At 59.5% G+C, this 24,206-nt stretch overlaps 7 protein-coding genes across 7 annotated transcripts, besides 2 other annotated features; all 7 read left to right on the top strand.

Annotated features, from left to right (window-relative positions):
* Positions 1-2,177: 2,177 nt before the first annotated feature.
* Positions 2,178-6,248, top strand: LPMP_180380 (hypothetical protein; the record flags this gene model as incomplete). Its single annotated transcript, XM_010699570.1, has 1 exon — positions 2,178-6,248. The coding sequence occupies one exon, from the start codon at positions 2,178-2,180 to the stop codon at positions 6,246-6,248; it is 4,071 nt and encodes a 1,356-aa protein (XP_010697872.1).
* Positions 6,249-6,381: 133 nt separating this feature from the next.
* Positions 6,382-6,758: a repeat region.
* Positions 6,759-8,607: 1,849 nt separating this feature from the next.
* On the top strand, positions 8,608-12,366 carry LPMP_180370 (hypothetical protein; the record flags this gene model as incomplete). Its single annotated transcript, XM_010699569.1, has 1 exon — positions 8,608-12,366. The coding sequence occupies one exon, from the start codon at positions 8,608-8,610 to the stop codon at positions 12,364-12,366; it is 3,759 nt and encodes a 1,252-aa protein (XP_010697871.1).
* An 825-nt stretch (positions 12,367-13,191) lies between these two features.
* LPMP_180360 (tubulin tyrosine ligase protein, putative) lies at positions 13,192-14,517 on the top strand (the record flags this gene model as incomplete). Its single annotated transcript, XM_010699568.1, has 1 exon — positions 13,192-14,517. One exon carries the CDS (start codon positions 13,192-13,194, stop codon positions 14,515-14,517), a length of 1,326 nt encoding a protein of 441 aa, XP_010697870.1.
* A 316-nt stretch (positions 14,518-14,833) lies between these two features.
* Positions 14,834-15,373: a repeat region.
* Positions 15,374-16,406: 1,033 nt separating this feature from the next.
* Positions 16,407-17,480, top strand: GPI8 (GPI-anchor transamidase subunit 8 (GPI8), putative; the record flags this gene model as incomplete). The annotated part of the gene is made up of 1 exon (XM_010699567.1): positions 16,407-17,480. The coding sequence occupies one exon, from the start codon at positions 16,407-16,409 to the stop codon at positions 17,478-17,480; it is 1,074 nt and encodes a 357-aa protein (XP_010697869.1).
* Positions 17,481-18,450: 970 nt separating this feature from the next.
* Positions 18,451-19,365, top strand: LPMP_180340 (ATP12-like chaperone protein, putative; the record flags this gene model as incomplete). Its single annotated transcript, XM_010699566.1, has 1 exon — positions 18,451-19,365. One exon carries the CDS (start codon positions 18,451-18,453, stop codon positions 19,363-19,365), a length of 915 nt encoding a protein of 304 aa, XP_010697868.1.
* Positions 19,366-20,648: 1,283 nt separating this feature from the next.
* On the top strand, positions 20,649-21,851 carry LPMP_180330 (hypothetical protein; the record flags this gene model as incomplete). Its single annotated transcript, XM_010699565.1, has 1 exon — positions 20,649-21,851. One exon carries the CDS (start codon positions 20,649-20,651, stop codon positions 21,849-21,851), a length of 1,203 nt encoding a protein of 400 aa, XP_010697867.1.
* A 1,532-nt stretch (positions 21,852-23,383) lies between these two features.
* LPMP_180320 (hypothetical protein) lies at positions 23,384-24,121 on the top strand (the record flags this gene model as incomplete). Its single annotated transcript, XM_010699564.1, has 1 exon — positions 23,384-24,121. The coding sequence occupies one exon, from the start codon at positions 23,384-23,386 to the stop codon at positions 24,119-24,121; it is 738 nt and encodes a 245-aa protein (XP_010697866.1).
* Positions 24,122-24,206: the final 85 nt, after the last annotated feature.

The raw sequence follows: 24,206 nt of genomic DNA, 5'->3' as shown, positions 1-24,206 counted from the left end.
ACACACAGCGCGGGGGGCACTGGGCCCTCGGATGCCACGCGCCGAGGTGTCATCTCTTGTGAGAGCTGTAGCCAGCGACGTGGACACACACAGCAATTCGAGGCACTTTTGGTCTGTCCGCTGCGTGCATGCCTTTCTTGGATGTTTCCACTGTAGTAGGCTCGTTTTGTCTTCACTGTTGATGTTGACAGCACTCCTACGGGTCTGTCTCTCTCTCTCTCTTCTCTCGCCCCTGCGGTTCAACCCTCCAACTTTGATTTCTCCCTTTCAAATGAGGTTTGTTTGTTTGTTCTCGAGCACATGAGTACGCGTAGGTCCAGAGGTGCAGGAATCGTTACTGACGGTCTACTTCCCTCCTACACGCACCTGGCCGTACCCCGGTCTACCCGCGCCTTTTTTCGGTGTCGTTTTTTCTTCTCTTTGATTTGCCTTTTCCTGCGCTTCACTTCTTCAGGTCTTGTGTCCCTGTGCGTCTAGCGTGGCACATACTCGTGTGTGTTTTGGCAAGCCGCAGAGGGAGGGAGGGTATACAAGGCAGCGCGCACCCCCCCCCCCCCCCCACGGACATACACCCTTACACACATCCACACCCCCCCCACGGACATACACCCATCCACACATACACCCACTCACCCTTCCACCCACACAGAGAGAGAGTGCCCTAGACATCGCTATTTCTTTTTCCCCTGTTTGTTTTTGTTTCTCCGTCTCTTAGATCACAGTCTTGTTGTCTTTTTATTGTTCTACATCACTCCCTACAAGCGCCGTGTTCCCTTACTTTGCGAGCTCCGCTGCTTAGACCACCATCACTCACCTCTCCTCACTCACTACTTTCTACTTGACTTCCCGCGTGTTCGCCGCGCCTCCTGTTAACCCTTTCTCCCCCCACACTTCATACCAGCGCACCCGCACGTCTTCACTTCGACGGGAAAGCGAAGCTCTCGTGTGCAACACAGTCTTACTCCTCCGTTTGGTGTCTAACGTGCTGTTCCTCCCGACGGAAGCGAATTAAAGTAGGGCACGCGGCGTTTGCACTGTCGATGCCCGGCTTTCACGATTCTCGCAGCCCACTCACGACGAGCACCGTTGTCACAGCTGGTGGTGCCTTTGCGGCTGTGTCCCCCTTCTCCAGCTCGATCGAGGCCATCCGTGCGGAGCTGCACGACGTGGTGCGGAATATCGATGCTGTCATGGGGGCTGCACAGCGTGCACCTAGCCCCATCACATCACGATATTGTGCTGCTGGTGCGTCTGTCTCGTCCCCACGAGCTTACCGCTGCGGGGTCGAGAATCAGGACGGTGGGCGGCGACTGCACGGCAGTCCGACGAGTTGCGCTGCGGCGCTGGCGCTGTTGAGATCCAGGCGGGAGTCCGCTCTTCCTAGCAGTGCTGAACTAGGCCCCTCCTCAATATACCAACCACGACCAACTCCACGTGCAGATGAGTTGGGCAACGGCTTGCCAACGTCCAGCCTCTCTGCTGCCATGCCAGTTACGACTTCTCACTCCAGCGAAGGCGCCTCCACTGCCAGCGCAGCGAGCGAGACCGGAACAGTTCTTTCAGCCACCTACGCAGCGGCACTCGACTATTGGCGGGTCAGTGGCCGATACACCTTTCGACCCATGCCGAGGGGACAAGCAGAGCTCACTGCAGCCCCTGAGGCAGGTGCCGCTCTCAAGTCGGCCGCTGTCTCGACACCGCTTGAAGCACCAGGAGCAGATGTCCACAAGGCGCACGCTGCAGCGTCCATCACCTACGCACCGCCGGCGCCGCTTCCGTACTGGAAGGAACAAGGCGCGACTACAAGCGCCAGTTTTGCAGGGAGAGCACACACCGATACGGGCATCCTCGCTGACACCTCTGTCGCAGCGGTGCCGTTGTCTGGTGCCTTGCCGGCGGCTGCATCCAAGGCGACGGCACCCGTGCATCAGGGGGCAACTTTTGCTTCGCCACCTTGGTCGCCTCGAGTTACACTGCCGGTGTCTTGTGCTGCCCCGACTTCGTCTGCGACGGCATCAGAGTTGTTGGCCCCTGATTGCAGTCGCGCCCTTCAGAAGTCGCCCCCACGGACACTCGTGGACGATTCCCACTTTCCCACAACAGCACCAATCCCCCTGCCGGCACCATCGTCGGTGACCACCTTGTCTGCGCGGTTGGCGGCACTTCGCGCTGCCGATATGGCTCAGCACGGTTCTCTGCTCAAGCAGCAGAAGCAGCGCGAGGAATGGCTTCATGAGGAGAAGAGACACGTTTTCTCGGGGCTTTTGGCATCGGTGGCTCAGGATTCCGCTCTGTTGACGGACGACGGCCTTAGCGCGCACCGAGGCAGCAAGATGAGCTCCGGCAAATACTTCTCCACGAGTGGTACCTCGGTGGCTCACCAGCAAAACGTGGCAGATTCGCCAGGCCTGCAGCAGAGCAGTGTTGCTGTGAGCCGTAGCGCTACCAATGCCACCTCTGATCCCAGCTGGCTGGTGTGCAGCCCCTCGCCGAAACGTGCGACATCTCAAACCGCGAGGACTCGGCAAACACAGCGGGTCAGTCGACAACAGGAGACCTCTCTCATTGTCTCGCTCGCTCAACAGCTACAGGCGACCCGGGAGGAGGTATGGCGCGATGTTCAAGACAGCGTGAAGCGCGAGACTCCGGCCCGACAGCCACCTCTGCCTCCTCCCAAGACTTCTGGGATGGCGAGCTACACGCCACCTAGGTTACCAGAGCACCACGGCAGAGGCATCGGCGACAAGTCGCCCTTCGTTTTCACAACCAACACCAACAGAAGATCGGCTGCTGCTGTTACCACTGTGTCTTCACAGGCTTTGTCAGCTTCAGCCGCGCCGTTTGACGCCCTCCAAGCACAGCTCTCACCATCGGCGCTTACGATGGCCACAGCCAGCGGAGACGTGGGGGCGGCCGAGTCGCTGGCAATGGACGAGGAGTTGGCGATGCGTGAGCGAATCGCCGCGCGGAGGCAGCGGAGGAGCGAAAACGTACGCGCCGTGCACGACAGAGCAGCAGAGCATCAAAAGCGCTACTACGAGCGCCTCAGCGAGACTCGCGATCGAGAGTTGGCGGAGCACCTTCGCGGCGAGGTGGCTCGACAGACGGCGGTGCAGGCCGCTGCGGAGGCCCGTGTGGCCCAGGTGCGTGCCGCGTTGCCAGACCAGCCGGAGCTCGTTACCAGCGACGAGCTCTTTGCTATTCGCCTACACGCACAGCAGCTGGAGCGGCTGCGGGAGCAGGTGCGGCAGGTGGTGGGGCAGTCACCTTCGTCCCGTGTCGGAACAACTTCCGTGCCCTTGGTGGATGAGCTGTCCGCGACGAGCCCCTCCTCTTTGTCGATCCCAGTGATTGCGACGAGTAAGAGCTGCAACACAGCAGCACCGCAACGCGAGCACATCAAGGAGGGAGTCGCACCGACAGTGCAACAGGAGTGCAACGCCGCTGATGCGCAGGGGGATCGACAGAACCCACCTGCTGGGATCGTGGCTGCCGCAGCCTCGGCGCACGCCAACTACAGCAAAGTGGCTATCGACCCAAGTACTGCTGGCGGCGAGGGTTGCCGTAGTGCTGGTGCGCCATCTGCATCGACGCAGATACCTGTATGTGCTGCGCAGGAGGCGACACCAGAGCATGCTTTGCTGGCACATCGAGTCCGCCCGTCGTCGTCTGCTCAGGACCTCGCACAGAAACACGCGGCAGAGCTTTGCCAGAGCCGCCGGGCCACGCCTGCTCACCACAACAGACGAGAAGCAGGAAAGGCTGTGCACGAAACCGTCGACGGATCTGTCGGAGGCTCCCTGGACGAGGACTGGGTGACTTCGACGCAGCTACCGCCTCCTTTCGCTGATGGTCAAGTCAAAGCCGGGTTGCAGGCGAAGACGCCATCGCCATCTCCTGTCAGGCCGCAGAGCGCTGCGCCGTCGCGCTTGACCTCTCGCGCCGATGCCCTTGACACTGAGGGGCTAATTCAGGCGATGCCAGCGAAGTCCACCGTCTCCACTTTGGCTAACGTTGCACCTTCACCGACACGGCCTTCGCATGCACTGGCGGTGTCCGAAAATGACGACGCCGAACGCGACATGCTGTCGTCACCTCCGTCAGGTGGCTACGGCGACTGCGGCGAGAACGAAACTGGATCTAAACCCACGGATCGCACCCTCTCGATTCAGTTCACCCATCTCCACGTCTCCCCGAGGCGCGGCACGGCGTGGAAAGATGATTCGACAGTGTCTGACACGTCATCCTCATCCTCTGCCTGGGTGCCCGCGCCTATGTTGTCGTTGCGGGCGTCACGCAGTACCTCTCGTACTGAAAGCTGCGCGAGGCTACCGGCTTCACGGACGCGTAGTCCCTTATGCAACAGCCGTGGAAGCCAGTCTTCCTCTGTACCTCCGCGCCGCGCTGGCGCTGTTAGTACAGGCAGCAGTGTGCTGACCTCACCCCGCGCAATAACACATTCAGCTTTATTAAGCAAAGTTGCAGATCCGCTGCAGACACACCGACGCGCCGTGCAGCACGAGATGGACAAGCGCACTGTCTTGCGCGCGCAGGCCGCGCTTTCAAAGCATGGCGTTGTGGTGGATGTCCAGCTGGCTGGACGTCGTGTGCCGTCGCTGGTAAAGCTATCGAAGGACGGAACGGAGTTACTGTTCTATCTCGATCGAGTTGAACAAGTGCCACTGCAGACACCATGCACCTCTCCGCAGCGGTCGTTGCCCGCCTCCTCTGTAAGATTTGCACCGCTCTCCCCATCGTCTGCAGCAGCCGTGTCGCACGTACCTGAGGGCGGCAATGCACCTGGCATGGTAAGTCGAGCACCACAGGTGTCTTCCTCGTCGTCTCCAACAGCAGCACGGCCGCCACGCTTCCACCCACCATGGATCCCTGGCGCGGCGACTCCTGTCGCATCATCTATGCAGCCATACAAGGCTTTGGTGAAGATGCCACCCGCCGGCACGCTCGTGAAGCGGAAGGCGACTGCAGGGCGAGGGGGCGGCGCCATTGCGGCACCACCACGGGGGTTTGTGCAGTCGTCCTCACAACCGCAACAGCAGCGGTTAGTTGCCACCGCACCACCACAAAGCGGGGGTGCTGCGCCGTTACCGTCCCCGTCGCCGCTCCGGTCGCAACGTGCGGCACCACTACTTCTGAGGCGAGACACGTCCCAGTCCACTGCCTCTGCCACTCGACTGATGCACGTGCGGGAGCTGCACCACTTTCCCTGCGCGTACTCTCGTGTGTACGTCCCTTTTGGCGTCATGGGTTATGAGAGAGACCTCGGCCTTGGCGGCCCACGAACCTGGGAGGATGTCCGCGGCGTCCTCTGCGGGCCCGCCAGCTTTGAGGTCCTCCGGCGCTACCGCTGTCCGCTGTTTGCCGAGGTGCGGGGGCCGTTGTGTGCTCCATATCGTGTGTATGTTATCATACCGGAGTTCAAGCGGATCGACGTGCCGCAGGATGCAGTGCTGCTCGTGCTCGACTTCCAGCAGCGCATTGACTGGGTGCTCTTCCTCTTGGCGATGCAGCGCGACGTGTTGGACAGAGGGGATAGCGGCAATGGCGGCGATGGCGACGTTCTCACGCCCCGGTCGAACCTCAACGGCAACGCAGCGCGATCTCCAGTTCTGTCCTACGGTCGCGCTCTGTGGATGCTGGCGGCGCAGCGCCTCCAGAGAGCTCGCGCACTGCAGGGGATGAACCCCTTCGACTTTGAGAGGATGTGGCACACCCGTCCTCCTGCCCAACACGGGAGCCGTAGGGCTGACGGAAGCAGCGCGTGTGGAGCGCCATCTATGGGAACGTCTTCCCTTGCGAAGGGGGCGGCGTATTCGCTGGCGGGGGGTGCTGCAGCCACCGGTCGATTCGCTGCCCTGCCATCGACCTACAGAGGTCACGACCGCGGCGCTAGGTCGAACGTACGCCCTTCATCAACCGTGTTTACCTCCGTGCCCGCTGGCGGGAGAAACGACTCACTGGCCCGCCGCAGAGACCCGGGACTGGGCTTGGGGTGGGAGGTCCCTTTGGCGACGGAGGTGGTCGGCAGGAGGAACCACAGGGGTGGTGGCTCTTTCTCTCGGAACTCCAGGCAGCGCACTTCCTCTGCGCGACCGCAGGCATCCTCTACATCAAGAGCAGGGGCAACAGTGGCACCAGTGACACCGCAAGAGACGTCGAAGCCACGATTTCAGCTGCTGAAGCGTGTGACGCGCAGCCTGGGTGTCCGCAGCTCCCGTAAAGGCGATTAGTGCGTCTATTGTAACTATGCAAGCCGCGGGCCAAGAGACACAGGAAGACGCCAGGGACTGCGGGCATGGCTTCTGTTCGTATAATTTTTTTTCAAATCACTTCTCCTCCTCCCCACCATGCAGGGATGGGTGCTGCAGGCTGTCCGAGGGGTTTTTGGCCTGCAGCTGGCCGGCTTCCTCCCTGCGCACCTCCGCTGTGCACCTGGTGCACCCTCTACTAGCCTTCCCGACAGGTGCCACCGCTTCCGTCCTCGAGCAGGACCCTGGACACTACCCCCCTGTGCCGAGGCGCGCAGCCCACCCGAGTCTGTCTGGCGCCGATCGCGCCCCACGTCTGCGGGGGAGGAATGAGGCAGGGTGAGACAGGCCCGCTAGGCGCGTGGCCGGAGTCCGCGGCAGACGGTTCGTTCCAGACGACGAGGACAGAGCTGCAGTCCAGCAGAGGCATAGGTGGGCTGTGGTCGTACATGCGTGTGCGTGCTGACCTGCTCGTGGTGGAGGTGGAGATGTTGGAAGACGGAAAAAAAGTTCTTCTCTTCCTGCCTTTCCTCTCGCGTGCATGCGTGCCCGAACAGTCGGATGACTGTAGCTGAGCTGAGAGCAATGCGAAGTGTCGTCCGCCAATTTGTTGAGTTTGTCTCGTGCGCGAGGAAGCCTTGATTGTGCTCTCTTCTTCTCTCCGTGTGTAGTTCATGTGTGTAAAATTAGAGCGCTCCTATACGCACACACCCACACAGGCAGCGTGGCGGCGGTGCAAGGACGGATGAAAGAAACTCACAAGCGAGATGCAAGGGTCTCTTTATGTCTGTCGCTCTCTCTTGCATGTGCAGGATCGCCTAGCAGCGTTGCTTTATCATCAGTGTAGCAGCTGCGCGGACCGATGGGCTTCTCGAGTGTGACGTGGGGGAAGGAGTAGGGGGAGGATGTGCAGATGCGCGTCCTTACAGAGTCACAGAGACGCTTTTAGACGAAGGAACGGAGGCCCTTTTTCCCGCCACGCGTAGCAGTGCAGAGTAAGAACTGCTGTGAGCGTTGTTATGAGTGGGGATGATGTGGATGGTGCTGTGAGAGGAAGGGTGCGCAGAGCGCTTGAGGATCTCTCGCATTCTTTTTGGCCATACTCTGCCGTAAAGCCCCAACGTCACCGCGCTCGTTTCCACCGCCTGGTGCTCTACAGCCATGTCAGTCACGACAGGCGACTTCACGACAATGCCGTCAGCTGCCTCTGTATGCCCCTTTATCTATTTCCCTTCCTTCCACGTTGAGTCTTCTCCTATTTCCCTCTACCCACTCTCCGCCTCCCCTCTTCCCCTCTCATCTTACTCGTTATCCGCACTCTACCCGTCACTCAAGCTGAGAAGGCAGGAAGAGAGGAGAAGCACCGAAACGAAAAGGTGGACTGCAGCACATTGCATGCCTAGTCATCATAACGCACCACTTTCTCCCCGTGTTGTTATCACAGGCTGGCTGGATTTCACTGTTCTTGTTTCGTTGTTGTACGTCTTCGGCGTGTTTTACCTTCGTCTTGACTTCTGCATGACGGAAGAGGGCCATCTGGCAACGTGCGCTGAGGGATTAGATGGAAGGCGTGTCAGACGCCATCCTTTTGTTTGTTTGTTTCGTGCTCTCGTTGCCTGCGTAACCCTTCAGCCCTGCGCTCGCCGGCTCGTCTCCTGTGAGGGGTGTTCTGTGTGCGAGACGCCACACGACAACGCTGGGAGAGCTGTGTACATCCCCGTCCCTTCTTTTTCCTGTTGGAGTGGGTCTCTCGCTGGGTGACTACAGGGCCCTCTTCACAACACTCTCTCTTCTCGACCCCCCCCCCCCCACCGATCAACTCTCTCAGCCGCAGTCGATCTCGAAAGGTATCACACCTCCTTTCTCTGTCCCTCTCTTTTATTTGGGCAGACACACAAGCAAAACGCCGCACCAGCGGTGTGAAGGCCTACGCATTCCGCCACGCTATCATCTCGTGAGCTGTGTCACCTACGCTTATTTCTAGAGACGCACGTACACACAGAGGCGACCCAAGAGTGGTGGCCTCACCGCTGTAGTAAAGGGGAAGAAGAGCGACAGCCGCAGAAGAGGGGGCGCGAATAGGGAAAGAAAAGCCCCGCGTTGAAAAAGGCGCGTATTGGCTAGAACTCGTGGCACACGTACACGTGCGCGTAATTCTGCCGCCAAAGACGCAGAGGTGACGGAGATTTGTCTGCACTTTTTTCGTGTTTGTTTTTCCTTTTGTTCAGTGCTGCGCGTGTCTTGATTGCGTTTTGTTACCGCTGCCGCTGCTCAAGTCATGAATGGTGGCCCTCAACCTTCGCCCGATGGTGACGACTCCGGTGGGCCGCCGACGGTACCAATGCCCTTCTCCTTCAGCAGTAGCATCAGCAATGGAGTGGGCTCCAGTGGCGGTCAGGACGCTCGGTATCCGGGTAACACGGGCCCGTCCTCAGCCACTGCGTCGTCGTACGGCATTGAACGCCCCAGTACGACAGAGCTCAATGACGGCGTCATTGAACGGCTCAGCGAGTTGGCGACGGCAGCGCTCAACTCGCCGGATAAAGAAACGCGCGACGGTGCGGCTCAGCAACTCCTTTTCCTCAGCAGCTACGAGTACTGGGACACGCTCCGGGCCCTCTTGCCACGTGCGCAGAATAATTATTTGCGCTTTATCGTGGTGAAAGGTCTGCTGTTCCTTGTGAGCAACGAGTTGGGTCCACAGGAACGGACGGAGATGCAGCAGTACGTGCTTGAGTATCTCCAAGAACGCCGCCGCAGCGGCGAGCAGCTGCCTTTCTATCTGTACAACGCACTTTTTTCCGTCTATGCATCGGCCCTGTTCAGCAACTGGAAGATTTCCATCATTCGTGCGGAGTCGGCAGAAATGGTGGACTCGAGCGAGATGGCGCATAACATTCTCGCAAAGCTTCAGACGTACCTCACGACAGAGGAGACGCTGGACTGCGTGCTGGAGATCCTCACCTTCTTTGCGCGGCAGAACTCGCGGCTCAGCATCTTGTCCGTGAAGAGCAGCTTTGCAAAGCAGGTGCTGCCCTTCTTTTTCAGCGCGGCAGCAAGCATGTTGTCGAGCGCGCCGGAGAAGGCGGCGCTTGTGTGCAGCACGGCCCTCGAATGCGCACCCGAGTTGGATGCGCCGATGGTGCGGCTGCACCACCCCTCTGACACCACCATCACGGTTCTGCGGTGGCCGGCGTGGGCCCCGGCGCTGTCGCAGGTGATGAACGAGTGCGGCCAGGCGCTTCTCAATCATCCAGAGGGTCCGTGCGCAGCGCTATACTCGCGCCTGCTGCGCCAGTGCTCCACCGTTACGAGTCCGCAGGAGGAGTACATCGCCAGTCGCGACGACGTGGCAAACGTTCTGCTGGACGTGTCAGGCCGACTTGTGTTGAAGGTGCAGGAAAACCCCGGTAGGACAGAGCTGCTCCGGTTGGCTTGTGCGCTACTGGTGAACACGTTTGAGCGCAACGACGAGACTACCGTGGCATACCTGGCGCGCGACCCTGGCGCGATACGCGTCTGGGCAGATGCGACACGCTACGTCCTCAGCCGACCGTTTGATGACGAGGAGGCCGACCTACGTCAGGCGCTGCTGCATCTCTTCTTCATGATCGCAGAGCGCATGCTGCCACCAAAACCGCGCGGTGGCCGCAGTCTCGAGGAGTCGTTCACTGGGCACTACGGCGCGTGCACGCCTCCGCGAACGCGAGAGGGCGGCTTGGCGGAGCCTGGCTTCTCTGCCGAGCGCTTGGGTCGCCAACCGCACCCGTTACCGGTCGGGGCCCCTCGAGGGCCACTCTCTAGCGAACGCACCCGGGAGGTGGAGCAGCAGGTGATCGATATTTTCAGCACGTACGTCGACCTCGTCATCAATACGGCACATGAGCGAGAGGAGTCGCAGGAGCTGCGCATGAGCTCCACCTTCGTACTCCAAGCGGAGCGGATGCTGCAACCCATTGCTGAGGTACTCTTCTGCGAGCGCATCGACCTCCTGCCGCAGCTCGTTGACCGTCTGCAGCAGACTATTCGCCAGTACGAGCTGTGCGTCCGCGCGCGTGGAGAGCAGCAGGCAGCTATGCATAGCGCCGCCGCCACGGGAGGTGACGGCGGTATCGACTGTCTCGGCTTGAGCGCACGGTCGCTGCTACAGGAGCTGTACATGACACTGGCAGTGCAGAACATGAGCGTGGGCGCGGCGCTTAGCTCTCCGGCGGAGACTACAGAGTCCACGCCGCTCTTTTTTACCTACGTGTGCCTCTCCCGCCTTTCCGTGATCGTCTCCATCTTTGCCATCGCGCTACTGCAGGGAACGGCGAATCAGGATGACTCCGTGCTCGGCGCCATCGCAGCCTTTGCGTGCCAGCTATTGGTGCAGGAGGATCAGGTGACGGCGAACCTGCTGCAGTGCTTGTCGTTGCTGGACGACGGCAACGACGAGTTGAACGACTTCGGTGGAACCACAGCACTGGCGATGCCGACCTCTTCCGGCCACGCTGCTCAGGTGCACATTGGCATCCTGCGCTCCCTCTTCTTTTTCTGTAGCTGCGTCTACGAGACGAACCTTTCGCGTCGCGAGGAGTTTTACGACATCACAGTCAACCTGCTGTGCTACGTGTACCGCTACCACAGCGATCAGGTCGCGCTGGTGGGGGACGCGAACATCCTGCTGACCCGCATCGTGGATTTTGGCTCCAGCGGCACGTTCTTCCTCGGCGCTGGGAAGCTGATGGGCCTCATTGAAGCAGTGAAGGAGGACGAGCTGCCTCTACTGCGGGCACCGTTGACACCACCGTTCGCGGCTGGCGCGCTACAGCTGCCGAGCGAGGTGGCGGAGGCGCGCCACGGCTTCCTCACTGCCTTCACCTTTTACGTGGAAACGCGCTACTACGCCGGCTTCCCCATTGCAGACGTCATCAGCGCCCTGACGGAGCGCTGCTTCGACGACACCCGCATGCGGGTGAGCCCACGCCTCAGCTTCCAGGACTTGAAGGCGATTACAAAAGGCATTCATCAGCCTGACACGCTGCAGTTGATGCTGGAGTCGATCATACGGCACAAAGATGTTTGCTCGGCTGTCGTCCGCTACGAGACGGCGGTGGCGCCGGACATGGTCGCATGGTTGTCGGTGCTTTGTAGCCGCAGCGGCCAGTACATGGACGAGGAGAACCTCTCCACAACGCAGTGGGAGCTGACAAGCCTTGTGATGAACGTCCTGTGCTTCTACTTTAGCCACCTGTCCTACCCTTCATCGCCCATGACTACGAACAGCGACGGCACTCCAGCCTTTGGCGCGCCACCAAACATCGACGGGGGTGTCGCACTTTCTGACAATGTCGACTCGTCGTTTATGATGAACGGGGGCAGCGGGTCGACATTCTTCTCCTTCCCGGCCGACGCGGTCGAGGCGGCCGTCGTGTACGACGTGTCCGATATCCTCAACACGTTCTGCTCGGCACCGTGGTGCAACCTCGGCATCGTCCTCTATTACGAGCGCGCCACCGTCGAGCATTTTTTCTGCGGCGCTGTGGAGTTGCTCACGACGACCTCGGTACAGCTGCTCATGTCGGAAGAAGGCCGCGCACGTGTCTTCAACGCGATGTCGGCTGCTGTCAACTCCTCTGGCCACACATTTCAGCAGCTGCACCTGCTGTACATGCGCCAAGGCGTATGGAACCGGCTCGTGCGACAGCTGACGAAGTGCTTAAGCTACATGTACGCCCCGGAGCTGATTGACATTCTCTACGCCATCCTGCGCAGCGACCACGAGGCTCGACAGCGCGTGCCGCACTATAAGGGGTTAGAGGAGTACACTCTCGCTGCCACCTTCAACGAGATTTGTACACTCGTGGCGGTGGCGCCGCACTTGACGTATCGAGAAATGGCGGCGTGCTTTGGGCTGCTGCAGATGTGCTACGACAGCGCCAAGATGTTGTGCGGCGAGTACGCAGACCGACTGCTGGATCTCTGCTCCGCCTACCACCGGGTGCGTCTGCGACTCATTATCAACTCCCTTCGCCGCGGCGACGGTACTCACCTGATGACGGAGTACATGACATACTTTGGTCAGTCGTCCAATGTCGGGGTGCTGACGGCGTGGTAGGAATAAAGGCGAAGCGAGGGCTATCATAGTAATGCGGTTGTTCATGTCAGTGCTGGTTTCTGAGAAGGCTGTTTACTTACATAGAAGAGAGTACAGACGAGTCTTTTCGCCCGCATCTGCACGTTGACAAGGGTGGGGAAAAGGCGCGCAATAGTGCCGGGGGAATTGGCAGCTTGAGTTGCTGCTGCCTATTTTCCTCGGTCTCCTTGCGTTCTCCCTGTTTGCACGCCTCCACTTCCGCCCGCGCTACTGCGCCTGCGTGTCTATGCAGCGAAGCGTCTCTACTGGCGCTTATGGAATAGGCTGCGCGGCATCGTCCCTCGAAGGCTCTTGAGGGTGGGGGAGTCGCGGCGTCCCTGTCTTCTTTGTGTGTGACCACAAATCTGGTAACGCGCACCGAGGCCCCCAGGTAACACGCTCATCTTCTACAACCTCCAACACACGGAGATCGATGCCCTCTACAACGACAGCGACAGCTACTTTGACTCCTCCTCTTACTTCTTTCTGAACCTTCTCCTCGTTGTTTCTCACGTGAAGCGTCACTGACCGCCGATCGTTGCGTTGTGCGCTGTGCAGAGTCGGTGGGGCGGCTCACGGCCGCTCTCTGTCCTCTTTTTGCTTCTCCTGCCTCTGAAACTCCGTCTTGATTTCGGTCGTGTCAGCAGCAGTGAGGTGAAGCAGGCGGCTGCTGCTTCTTCTCTTTACTCCCCTCATTCATCGCTCTAGCGTGCTCGCGTCCACGAGCAAGCGAGCATGGAGCATCGACGCACACGCACCGGGCCGATCCGGTTCCGCTGCTTCCTGCGCAACACCATCCTTGACGTGATGCGCTGTCGTGGCTGGATCGAGACGGACAGCGAGTTGGACTGGGATTACTACTGGGCCGACGTCTCTTGGATCCGGGAGAATTACGACGGCCTGCGCCTCGACGATCATCAGCGCCTGAACCACTTCCGTAACCACTACGAGCTGACCCGCAAGGACACGATGGTGCGCAACATCAAAAAAATGGTGAAGGCGCTGGAGAAGGACGGGGACGCCGAGGAGGTGGCCGCCGCGTGGGACTTCTTCCCTGCCACCTTCTCTCTCCCGCAGGACTACGGGTTGTTTGAGCAGGAGTTCCGCCGACACCCCAACACGATCTGGATCATGAAACCGCCAGCCAAGGCGCAGGGAAAGGGCATCTTTCTCTTCTCGAAGCTCTCGCAGATTTCCGAGTGGCGCCGTGAGTTTAAGCAACGTCACGGGTACCTGACGAGCAGCGGCGGTGGCGGCGGCAGTGGCGGGCCCATGGGCGGGGGTGGCGGTAACGGAGCATCTTCAGGTGGCGGTGGCGGCAGTGGCAACCCATACAGCGGCGGCACGATGGGAAATCCGTATGGAGTCTCGGAGGCGGTGGAGCCGTACCTCGCCCAGCGCTACATCGCGAACCCGCACCTCGTTGGCGGAAAAAAGTACGACCTGCGCATCTACGTCCTCGTACAGAGCTATCAGCCCCTGACGGTGTGGCTGCACCGGACCGGCTTCGCCCGCTTCTGCCACCACCGCTATTCCCTGGATGACATTGACAACACATACATTCATGTCACCAACGTGGCTGTGCAGAAGACGTACCCAAAGTACACGGCGGCGGCGTCAGGCTGCAAGTTTGGCATTCGAAACCTGCGCACCATCCTCACCGCCACCCACGGCGCGGCCCGCACGAATCAGCTGTTTGGGGACATTCAACAGATGATTATGCGCACTTTGTTTGCTGTGCAGAGGATCATGCTGCAGGATAAGCACTGCAGCGAGCTCTACGGATACGATGTCATGATCGACGACACGCTGCACCCGTGGCTCATCGAGACGAACGCGTCGCCGTCGCTGACAGCGGAGACGCCGGCTGACTACCACCTCAAGTTCAACATGCTGCAGGACATGCTCGATGTCATCGACATGGAGGGCCGGCGTAGTGGCGAGGAAGAGCGGGTGGGTGGCTTCGACCTGATTTGGGCTAACGGCCCTGCTGGTGTGTCCACCAACAACAGCCAAAAGACGATGATCTCGTCTTACCTCGGGTGCGCAAATGAGCTTGAGATTCCCATGTCGCAGCTGCGCTTGCCACCTCGCCTGCAGAACCACAACAGCAGCGAGCACCCGCTCACGTGACGCATGCATTGCCTCTGTTATAATCTACAGTGGCTGTAGGAAGAGGGGGAGGAGGCACGTAGCTGATGTTCGCCAAGCCTGCTCACTACATGGCAGCCTACTTGCTACGGTCATGCGCTCCTTTTCTAAGAAAGCGTCTACTTCCCCCCTTTAGGCCCCTGCCTGCAACTTGGCGATGCCTCGCGATCGATTACTTTGAAATCACGAGAGAGATTTTATTGATGGGGTAGGCTGCCGGCAGCACTCTTGTGGTGGTTGCTGCTGCTGCTGCTGCTTTACTTCCTTCTCTTTTTCGTTCTGATTCGATGTACTTTTTCCGAATGGCAGATGACACCTCGGCGCGTGGCATCCGAGGGCCCAGTGCCCCCCGCGCTGTGTGTGAGGGGGAGCCAGGCAGCCCTCCCTGCCCCTGCCCCTGCCAATGCCGAAGGACCTCTGGTGGTGACGGGGGCAAGTGCCTACGACGGGAGGAGGCCAGGGCGGTGCGTCGCTGCTGACGCCTGTAGCCGTGTCGTGGACGGCGAACGCGCTTGTGCCATCCCCATGAGAGGAGTGCCCGCGCGACTCGGACGCATCGCAGCCCTCCCTGGCTGTCTACTGGCGGGGATGCCGTGCTGCCACCGCGAGGGGTGCGCCAGGTAGCGGCCGGCGTGACGGGAGCGGCTGCGGGGCGGCGACCTGCGGAGCGGGGGCGGGTGGACTTTGAGGCTGGGGTCGTGCTCCGGTGACTGAGTCGGCGCATTGCCGTAACGCGTGCGCCCACGGCTGCTTTGCGCCGGGCGGTGGGCCTGTGGCACTCCCGGGCGCAGAGTGGGGCTCGACTCGTGTGTTTTATGGCAGTGAAATGGACGCGTGGACTCGGCATTTGGATGTACTTCTGACCCGAGTTTGTGGGCTTTGTAGGAGAGGCGGAGGAGGCGGAACGGGCGGCTATGAGGGGAGGCGTGCATGGAGAGGCGAGGGTGGTGGCGGTGATACATCTACAAGCTCCGCAAGGGAATGTGCGAGACGTCCACCCAGACCTCTACGAATGCACAGGCGAGGTGAGAGGATGCTGAATGACGAAGGAATTCCTTGCACCTTCTGGACTGACTATCTGCGCTCTCGTTGATGACTCACCCTCCCAGGAGCAATTTCTCCACCGTCCCTGACTGCCTCCCACGCCCTAGTGCGGTTTCTCCCTTTCTCTTGCCTACTGTGCCCATTCACATTCGCTCAAGCGAACGATGAGAAGAAGTCAATTATTCATCTTGGTGCTTCGTTGATTCGCGTAAACTTCCCCGCTCGCTAGTACGGTCTGTTTCTTCCGCTCTCAAACGTGCAGTGACGTCTGCCCGGATGGCGACGACCGTGCATGCGCATTCTCATTCATGACGCCTCGCGTTTCGCCACCAGATTGTGCTTGTTGTTCGCGTCTTTATGTGAACCGGTGGTGGTGGTGGGGTGGGGCCGAGAAGGGCAGCCGGGTGACACACATCGCGGTTAGGAGGGAGGGCTTAGAACGGGTTATGGCCCCAAAGAGCCGCGACGCTTCTGCACATCTGTCTTTACTGGGGTCACGTAGGTAATACGTAGACGATGCCACTTGCCGGTGTGGTGATGACCGACAACGTCCTTCTCTTTCCCCCCTGAATCTTTCGCCTCCACTCGTAGACAAATACCTGTGTGCTTTTCCCCCTTCTGTCGTCCGCTGCGAGTGCACTTCTTTGCTTTCTCTTCGGTCCACGAGGTAGAGCTGCTAGGCAACAACAGGCCCAGCACACGGCAGCGGAGGGTTACAGCTGTTCCACATCTTCCCTTTTTTCCGCTCCCAAGCGAGACGCGGCTGCATACGCACTCAAGAGAGCTACTGCAACTCCTTCTGTTTGTGTGCACCGCACTATCACGTGATGGCGTCGACACCTCGGTATAACGTGACGAGATTGCTTGCCTTCGTCCTCCTTGTCCTTGCCGCCTCGTCCTGTGTGTCAGACAAGTATGCTGCCGCCCTCACCGCTGCGGCGGCCACCGCGTCTGTGCCGCTGAACGCAACAAGCAAGAGCCGGGGCAACAACTGGGCTGTCATTCTCTCCTCCTCTCGGTACCTCTTCAACTACCGTCACACTGCCAACGCCCTATCCATGTACCACCTCCTGCGCCAGCGTGGAATTGACGACGATCACATCCTTCTCTTTCTCAGTGACAGCTTTGCCTGCGATCCGCGAAACGCGTACCCAGCGGAAGTTTTTCTGCAGTCGCCCGAGGACTGGGGCGAGGAAGAGCGCGCGCGCATGAACCTATACGGCTGCAGTGCACAGGTGGACTACGCGGGCAGCGACGTGGACGTGCGCCGCTTTCTGAGTGTATTGCAGGGTCGCTACGACGAGAATACCCCACCCACGCGGCGGCTCCTTTCAGACGATCAATCGAACATTATCATCTACATTGCGGGGCATGGCGCCAAGTCGTACTTCAAGTTTCAAGACAGCGAGTTTCTGAGCTCGTCGGACATCTCGGAGACGCTCATGATGATGTATCAGCAGCGGCGGTACGGCCGCATCGTTTTCCTAGCAGATACCTGCCATGCGATTGCGCTGTGCGAGAGCGTGGAAGCTCCAAACGTTGTCTGCCTCGCCGCCTCAGATGCCGAGTCAGAGAGCTACTCGTACAAGTACGATCGAAAACTTGGCCTGCCGATGACCTCCTACTGGATGTATGATATGCACTGGTTGCTGAAGGGCACAAGCTGCAGCAACCCGCACACTCGCCGCATCGGCAACGACGCGGTGTCGGTGTTGCATCAGTCCTGGTACAACCTCAATTATCACCCCTACCGAGTGGAGGTGAGTGGCGACAACTCAAAGCCAGTGCACCGCGACGCAGTGAACGACCCAGCGGCACTGAGAGAGTGGATTGTAGCGGACTTTATGTGCGGCAATGTGCCGGCAGCGGTCCCAGTGGACGTGCGATACGATCTCGAGTAGCAGCATCGCGTCTAGGCCGCTACGTATGATGGTACCATGAATAGGTGCGCGTGACATGTGTCATGTGTTCTGCGGTGCCCACGCGCACGGAAATTGATCCATGACTAGAAATGTCCTCCCCTCTTTTTCCTGACAGACGAAAGAGAAACTTAAACGACAGCCACATTCGACAGCCGACGACAGAAAGGTCTACGTGGTATGTAGTGCAAGGAGACTGAGAGAAGCGATACGAGGGTGAGCGCCGCTCACTTCGGGCCGCCGTGTGGCTTACGCCCTTCTCTCTTTTCTTTCACTCATTGTCTTGTAAATTGCACCCCTCCTCACGTTATCCCAGCAGCTCACATAAGAGGCAACGGCACCTGCGCGCGATGGCGGGTGACTCACGTTTGACTTTCATGTCACCAGTGGGGGGCATGCCTACACAATTACCATAACAAGCGAAACAGCTTCAGACCGGGTGGCTTAGCGCGTCGTCTTCCTCTGAGTGGGTGGTGCGTGGAGCCCGGGTGCCCACATATCCTTCTCTCTACCTCTGACTTGCACCACGTGCAGTTGTCTCACTGCTGGACACGTCTCCCCGTCTCTTCTGCCTTTTTTTATGTGTTCATCTCTGGCTTTCCACTCGCGCACTTCGCACCTCCACGGAATCCACCAGCACAACGCTCTTTTTCGTTTACCCTCTTCCATGCGTGCCTTTACATCTGCTGCTGCTACGCGGCGACGCCAACTCTCGGCCATGGCGATTGCCACCGCGCGCACGTTGGCGTCATCGAGCATTCCAGCCGAGTCTTCCTCCCCTGCCGGTGCATCGCCCGCTGCAGCGGCGACGGGGCCAACTGTGGCGCCGAAGAAACCGCGCCGTCGCATCACAAGCAAGCTTGACGCATCCGACCTGCTCAAGAGTGTGCCAAGCGAACCCGGCGCGCATGCGGAGCTGTCGACCGCAGAGCTCGAGCGCAAAGTGGAGGAGATGTCGCGCATGAGCTCGAAGCAGCTGGAGGAAGTGATGCACAGGTTCGAGGAGCAGGAGAACGCGAGCAGTCGTGTGCTTAGTGAGGACTCGCTTTATCAGATGGATGTTTCCCTGAAACCGCGCAGCTCTGGCGCTGTTCGGGTCTTCTGGAAAGACGTCGACGTGGTGGAGCTTAAAGACCACTACCCTGGATGGTTCGCCGTGGCGGTGGACGGGCGCAAGGTGAAGGCTATGAAGTCTTCGCAAGTGCTGGCAGTGCCAAGTGAGGCCATGGCGTGCTGCTGTGCGCAGGAATACGCTGAGCAGACCGGTTACATCAACCAGCTTCTGATGCCAATGTCGGACATCTGTAGCGGTGCCCTTCACATTGCGCCGCAGATGCTGGCCCCACGCATCGACTACCTCCTCTCCTTTTTTCAAAGCGATAACTTATACTTCCGTGCCGCCCCGATCGCGGCAAAGCAGGATGTCATGATTGCCCCCATCATTTCCTGGTTCGAGCGCGTGTACGAGATGGACGTGCCTCGTGTGGTGGGCATTGGCGACCCACACATCACGCCGCACGCGTCGGCCAAGATGCGCGACGCTCTCATCGCTATGAACATGAACCCATATCAGGTGCTCGCCATGTGCGTCACAGCACAGTTCACAAGCAGTCTGCTGTTGCCGCTGGCGCTGTTCAGCGGCGTGGTGGATCTCCCGACAGCGCTGGCGATCAATCGGGCTGAGGAGCACCACAACATTTCGGAGGCGGGGTTGGTGGAGGGTTACCACGACATTCGCGAGGCGGATGTCGTGACGAAGATCTGCGCGTGCACAATGACGTGGAGGCTGATGAAGGATGTGCCACTGGCCAAGTGCTTCGAGATGCCGCGGGCTGCCGCAGCTATGGAGGAGGCGGAGGCAGTTTAGGTGCGAGTCGGCGGAGTTCACCCCTTGCCTGATGCGATCATGTTCCACGCCCCCGCTCCCTCCTTCTGACTGCCAGTCACGACGAGTAAGTGGCCCTCTTCCTCCTCTCGCACACGCCTCACGCACTGTTTTTAGGTATTCATTTTCCCCGCTTCTCTCTTTCTGCTGGACTTTGTGTGTTGGGTGTCTTTGCTGGCGTTGTCCACAGTAGGTGGGAGGTCGAGGGGTGGCGATACTAACGGAGTCGGCGCTCTGTGCATGCGTGTGCCTGCGTCGTGATGGTGATGGTCAGCCCTAACGGCGAACCGCCAAGTACAGGGCGGCCCCGGACATATGGGAGGCCATATACTGCTCGACGGGTGGAAGGGGTGCGTACATATGTGTGCGCGCACTCGCTCACTCATGTGTGTGTGTGTGCGTGCTACTGTGCAATTGTGCCTGCCACGAGACGGAGGTTCTCTGCCTCGTTTTCTGCCAGTTTCTCCACGTGTCGCTGTATAACCAGTAAAGCGCATAGCGCAAGAGGAAAGAACAACAAAAAAGACAAGAGAGAGAGATGGCAAGGTTGATGCCGACACCGACACAGAGGGAGAGAGGAATACGTGTGCCGTAGCCACCGTGGCTGTCCGACCTCCCTTTCCCCTTCTGCCGTCTCCTTCAGTATGTAGGCCAAGGCTTTGACCTTTTCGCGTGAGTGTGGAGGCCTCGGGCTGGGGGGGGGGGTCCAACCCGCATCGATGCCTCCACTTTCGTTTTCTCTAGGCTTGTGCCCTTCTAGCCACCACCGGGGTCCAAGCGCACTGGAGCCTCTCCCATGCCCGTCCCTTTCCTCCTCCTTGTTTCTCTTTGTTTTTGCGGTGTGTCGTAGCGAAGCACACAAACACACCAAAGAGGGAGGGGGGCTGTAGTGCTGCTGCTGCTGCTGCTTCGCTCTCTCTCTCTCTCTCCTCGACCTCATCGGCATCGGGTGACGAGCGGACGTGCAGGTACGGAGCATTTTTAGCGTTGTACGTGCCCTCTTAGTGCCCTGCTTGGCATCCCCCGGTGAGCACCTTTCTTGCTCACACACGCGCACATTCACTTAGCAATACGTGAATCTGCCACTGCAGTGTCGGGAAGCGATGCAGCCCAAGGTCATACTCCCGTCTTGCTCCCCGTCCCGCGCCGTTGCAACGCATCCTCATCGCGGCTCTCTGGTGACCCGAGGGCGAGGCGGCCGTGCAGCTCCATCCGCTGCCCAGCCCTCTCTTTCTCGCCGCAGTCTCACCACTACGACGAACACAATGTCTGCGCGTGACCATGGCACCGTTGCACCGGCGTATGGCGAAATTGTTGAGTCGGATAAGGTCCATGGGGAGATCAGGGAGCTCGGCACTCAGGTGAAGTCTATGATCGCACAGCACCTTCCTCGCCACGGCACGTCGAAGGAGCAGGTCATGTGGGGTGTGCGACAGTTTGGCCCATCGAAGGAGTCGCGGCGCGTGCTGAACAAGGAGAACGACGCTGCGCGCCTGGCGTGGGAGACGGGCGTGTACTGCGTCTGGCGCTGCTGTGAAAAGCCGCGGCTGAGTGGGGCGAACCAAGACTTTTGCTGCCGTATCGGCTACCAGCACGTGTGCTTCTGCAGCCACCCGCTGGCAGCGCATACCACTCCAGGCCGCGCCGCAAACTCTTCTGCCGCCGCGCAAGCGAATTGTAGTAGTGACAAGGAGAGAGTTGGGCAGGACAGTGTCAGCGGCAACGCGCTTGTGTGCGCATCCTCTACGGCACTTGTGACGGATGTGCAGCTGACTCGGTGGAAGGGGCCTTGTGAGGTGGCCGGCTGTCCGTGTGCTTGGTATCGGTACGTGCCCAACACGCCACTCGAAATCGGGGAGGAGTGGCTCACGCGGCGAGCGAACTGGAAGGCGTCGGAGTGGAGCGCCAAGTGCCGCTGCGGCCATGGCCACAAGGCGCACGATCCCAAGACGATGCGGTGCAGGAGCTGCGGTGGCTGCTCCGGCTTCACGTCCGCCTTTCTCTGCGTCGTCTGTGATCTACCGTGGGAGGCGCACGAGACGGTGTGGGAGAGTGAGGGAGTGCGTCTAGGGGACGGCCATCCGGTGTGTGAAGGGTACGCGCCGCTAGCCGACATTGACTGGGATATCCGTGCGTTGGCACTCACCGATGTGTCTATGGGTGGCCGCATCGAACCGCCCGCTACGCACCTTGCACTCCAGCAGCGTTTTAATAACACAAGGGATGTCACGACTACCATCGCGCGTCGAAGTATTGCAAGCGCACGGCCCTCGTCGACTACTGCTATGAAGGATCGAGAGGGAGGGCCCTCTGCAGGCGTGCTACCGGCCATCACCGCCTCTGTCGCTGACCCGATCCTTGATGTGGAGTACTGCCGCCTCTGCGCCACGGTCTACAAGCGGCCAGAGTCGAAGTTCTGTGCTCAGTGCGGCCAGCCACGCCCACAGCGGCTGACCACACTCCGGTAGTGCGGGTGGCACGCGACAGCAGCAGATGGGGCCAAGAGAGGAAGGCAATGCGTGGGGGTGGCGGTGGATAGTACAAGACCGCGATGCGTTGTCGTAGCCTACTCTCTCGGACTTCCGGTGTGTGTCCTGTCGTCTTGGGGGGTCGTTATTTTGTCCACCCGTATGAGTTTTCTGTGTGCGTGTGATGTACAGTCGATTTCGCTGCTCGGGCGCATCTCTGTTGAATTCGCTCTTGGGCAGCCAAACGCAGCTTCTTCTCCAGTGCTCGTCTTGCCTTTCTCTTTTGTTTCTGTGTCTGCTTGTCTTGCGGTCCCATACAGGAGGGAATACCGACGCCCCGATACACGCACTCCCGACACGCGTGTCTGTGTCATCGCATCCTCTCTTCCTCCCGCTCCATTCCCCCACCCCCTCTTGCAGAGACGCACTGGGTTTTGTATATGTATACATGTGGTCTATGTGCTGCGAAGCATCAAGGGGGATGTTGCCTGCTCGTGCTACGCGCGGGCACACGCGCTCGCTCTCTCTGTCCGTGTCGGTGAGGGTACCCCTCTCACTCGCTCAACTGCCTCCCTCGTACAACTACGTTTCAGAGCCCCATCATGTTCATCTGCTACCATTGAGCTGCTCTTTTTGCGCGCGTACCTCTTTTCCTCTCGGAAATCTCATCCCTCTTTCACGTGCACCTTTCAGATGCTGAACTGTAAGTGGCCAGTTGATCGTTGCGCGTGCGCGTGTGCTTTGTATGTTTAAGAGGATGAGGGGAGGAGGTTTGGACTTCAGTGAGGCTTCACTGCTTTGGTTGTCAACACACGCACAAAGGGAGAGAGAGAAAGCTGTGTACTGTGTGTGTGTGTGTGCACACGTGTCTCTGCGCGTTGTTGCCGCGGTATCACCTCTTCTCCTTTGCGGGTCACTACGCGCGTGTTTTGATTCTGCGACTTGCATGTCATCGCTCTCCACCACAGGAACCTCGCCCTCCCCCCCCCTCTCTGTTTTCTTCCTCTTCTCCCCCACCTTGCATACATGCAACCCATGTGGGCGCACGTGGGTACTCACTAGTTGAGTGAATACTTTCCTTTTCGTGTAGCATTTGCCTCTCTGGTACAGTCGCGCGTCACCTAGCCAAGCTCATGCCCTCAGACGGGCACTATTTCCTCTGTCCGCGTTCTCTTATCCAGGCCCCCACGCTTTTCTGCGCTCACTGTCACCCTGCAAAGCCTACTCTGGGTAATACTAACATACATTATACACTAACAGACGGGAGCGTGCATACATCACGTACTGACACGTTGCTCACGCTGAAGCATCTGCAGACGCGGCGCGCTGTTTGCCGATCTGCACACCGGTGGTGAACGTGATTGGCAAAGCTGAGCCGAGGTGTTGCTGTGCCCTTTTCACTTGCCAGGCTACCGCAGCGCACACGAGCAAGGGAGAGGTCTGCTACCTTAGTACTGCTACACCCACAGGCCTAGAAGGTTGAGCCCAGGCGAGAACAAGCCGATTAATAAGGTCTTGCTAACAGACAGGAAATGCACGTGAGTAGAGTGGCATTCATCGGGCTTCGCCGCGTCACTTGCTTGGTGGCCGGCCACCGCCTTTCATTCAGCGACCCGGCTGCCGTCGCCCTCTCTGCCGCCTCGCTCCGAACGCAGGGCCGCTATGCAAGCAGCAAGAACCCGTACGCGGTGCTCGCCATTAAGGAAGGCGCTGATAAGGCCGAAATAAAAAAGGCGTACCGTATCCTAGCCCGTAAGCACCACCCTGATGCCCCTGGCGGTAGCGACGAAAAATTCCGCGAGGTGCAGGAGGCGTACGAGCAAATCAAGAGTGGCGTGTGGATTCGAAAGGACCAGGAGAGCAGCGGCGGCGACGGCGGTGGCGGCAACGCGAACCGCTACAGCGGCTTCCGCTATACGACCCGCACGCACCACAGGAGCAAGGTCAGCTACGACCAGTTTTACGAGGAGATGCACACAGGGCGTGTCAAGAAGGACCCGTTTGCTGACGACGACGACGAGGCAGAGAATCCGGCGGCGAAGGACCCGCGCCGCAACCCTTTCGCGATGAACGAGATCGCCTTCCAGGCGTGGCTGCGCTTTATCATTATGTGGTGTGTCGTCTTCTGTAGCCTTCGCCTTGTGCTGTTTTTGCTGTTCCCCCCCAAATGGGAGAAGCCGCCACGCAAGCCGCCGCCGCGCGAGTTACGTGGCCGCAAGCCGCCACCGCCAAAGCCGCTAGGACGCACCGAGGATGTTATTGTGGCGTAGTATGAATTTATGGGTGTGGGTGTGGGGTGGGGGGTCCGGTGGAGAGACTTGTTGGTGTTTTTTTGTCTTTGGGCTGGTGTGGTAC

This window comes from Leishmania panamensis (genome assembly GCF_000755165.1).
Source record: "Leishmania panamensis strain MHOM/PA/94/PSC-1 chromosome 18 sequence".
Lineage (NCBI taxonomy): Eukaryota > Euglenozoa > Kinetoplastea > Trypanosomatida > Trypanosomatidae > Leishmania > Leishmania panamensis.
Note: the sequence above shows the minus strand (reverse complement) of the source record. Positions and strands in the feature narration are given on the sequence as shown.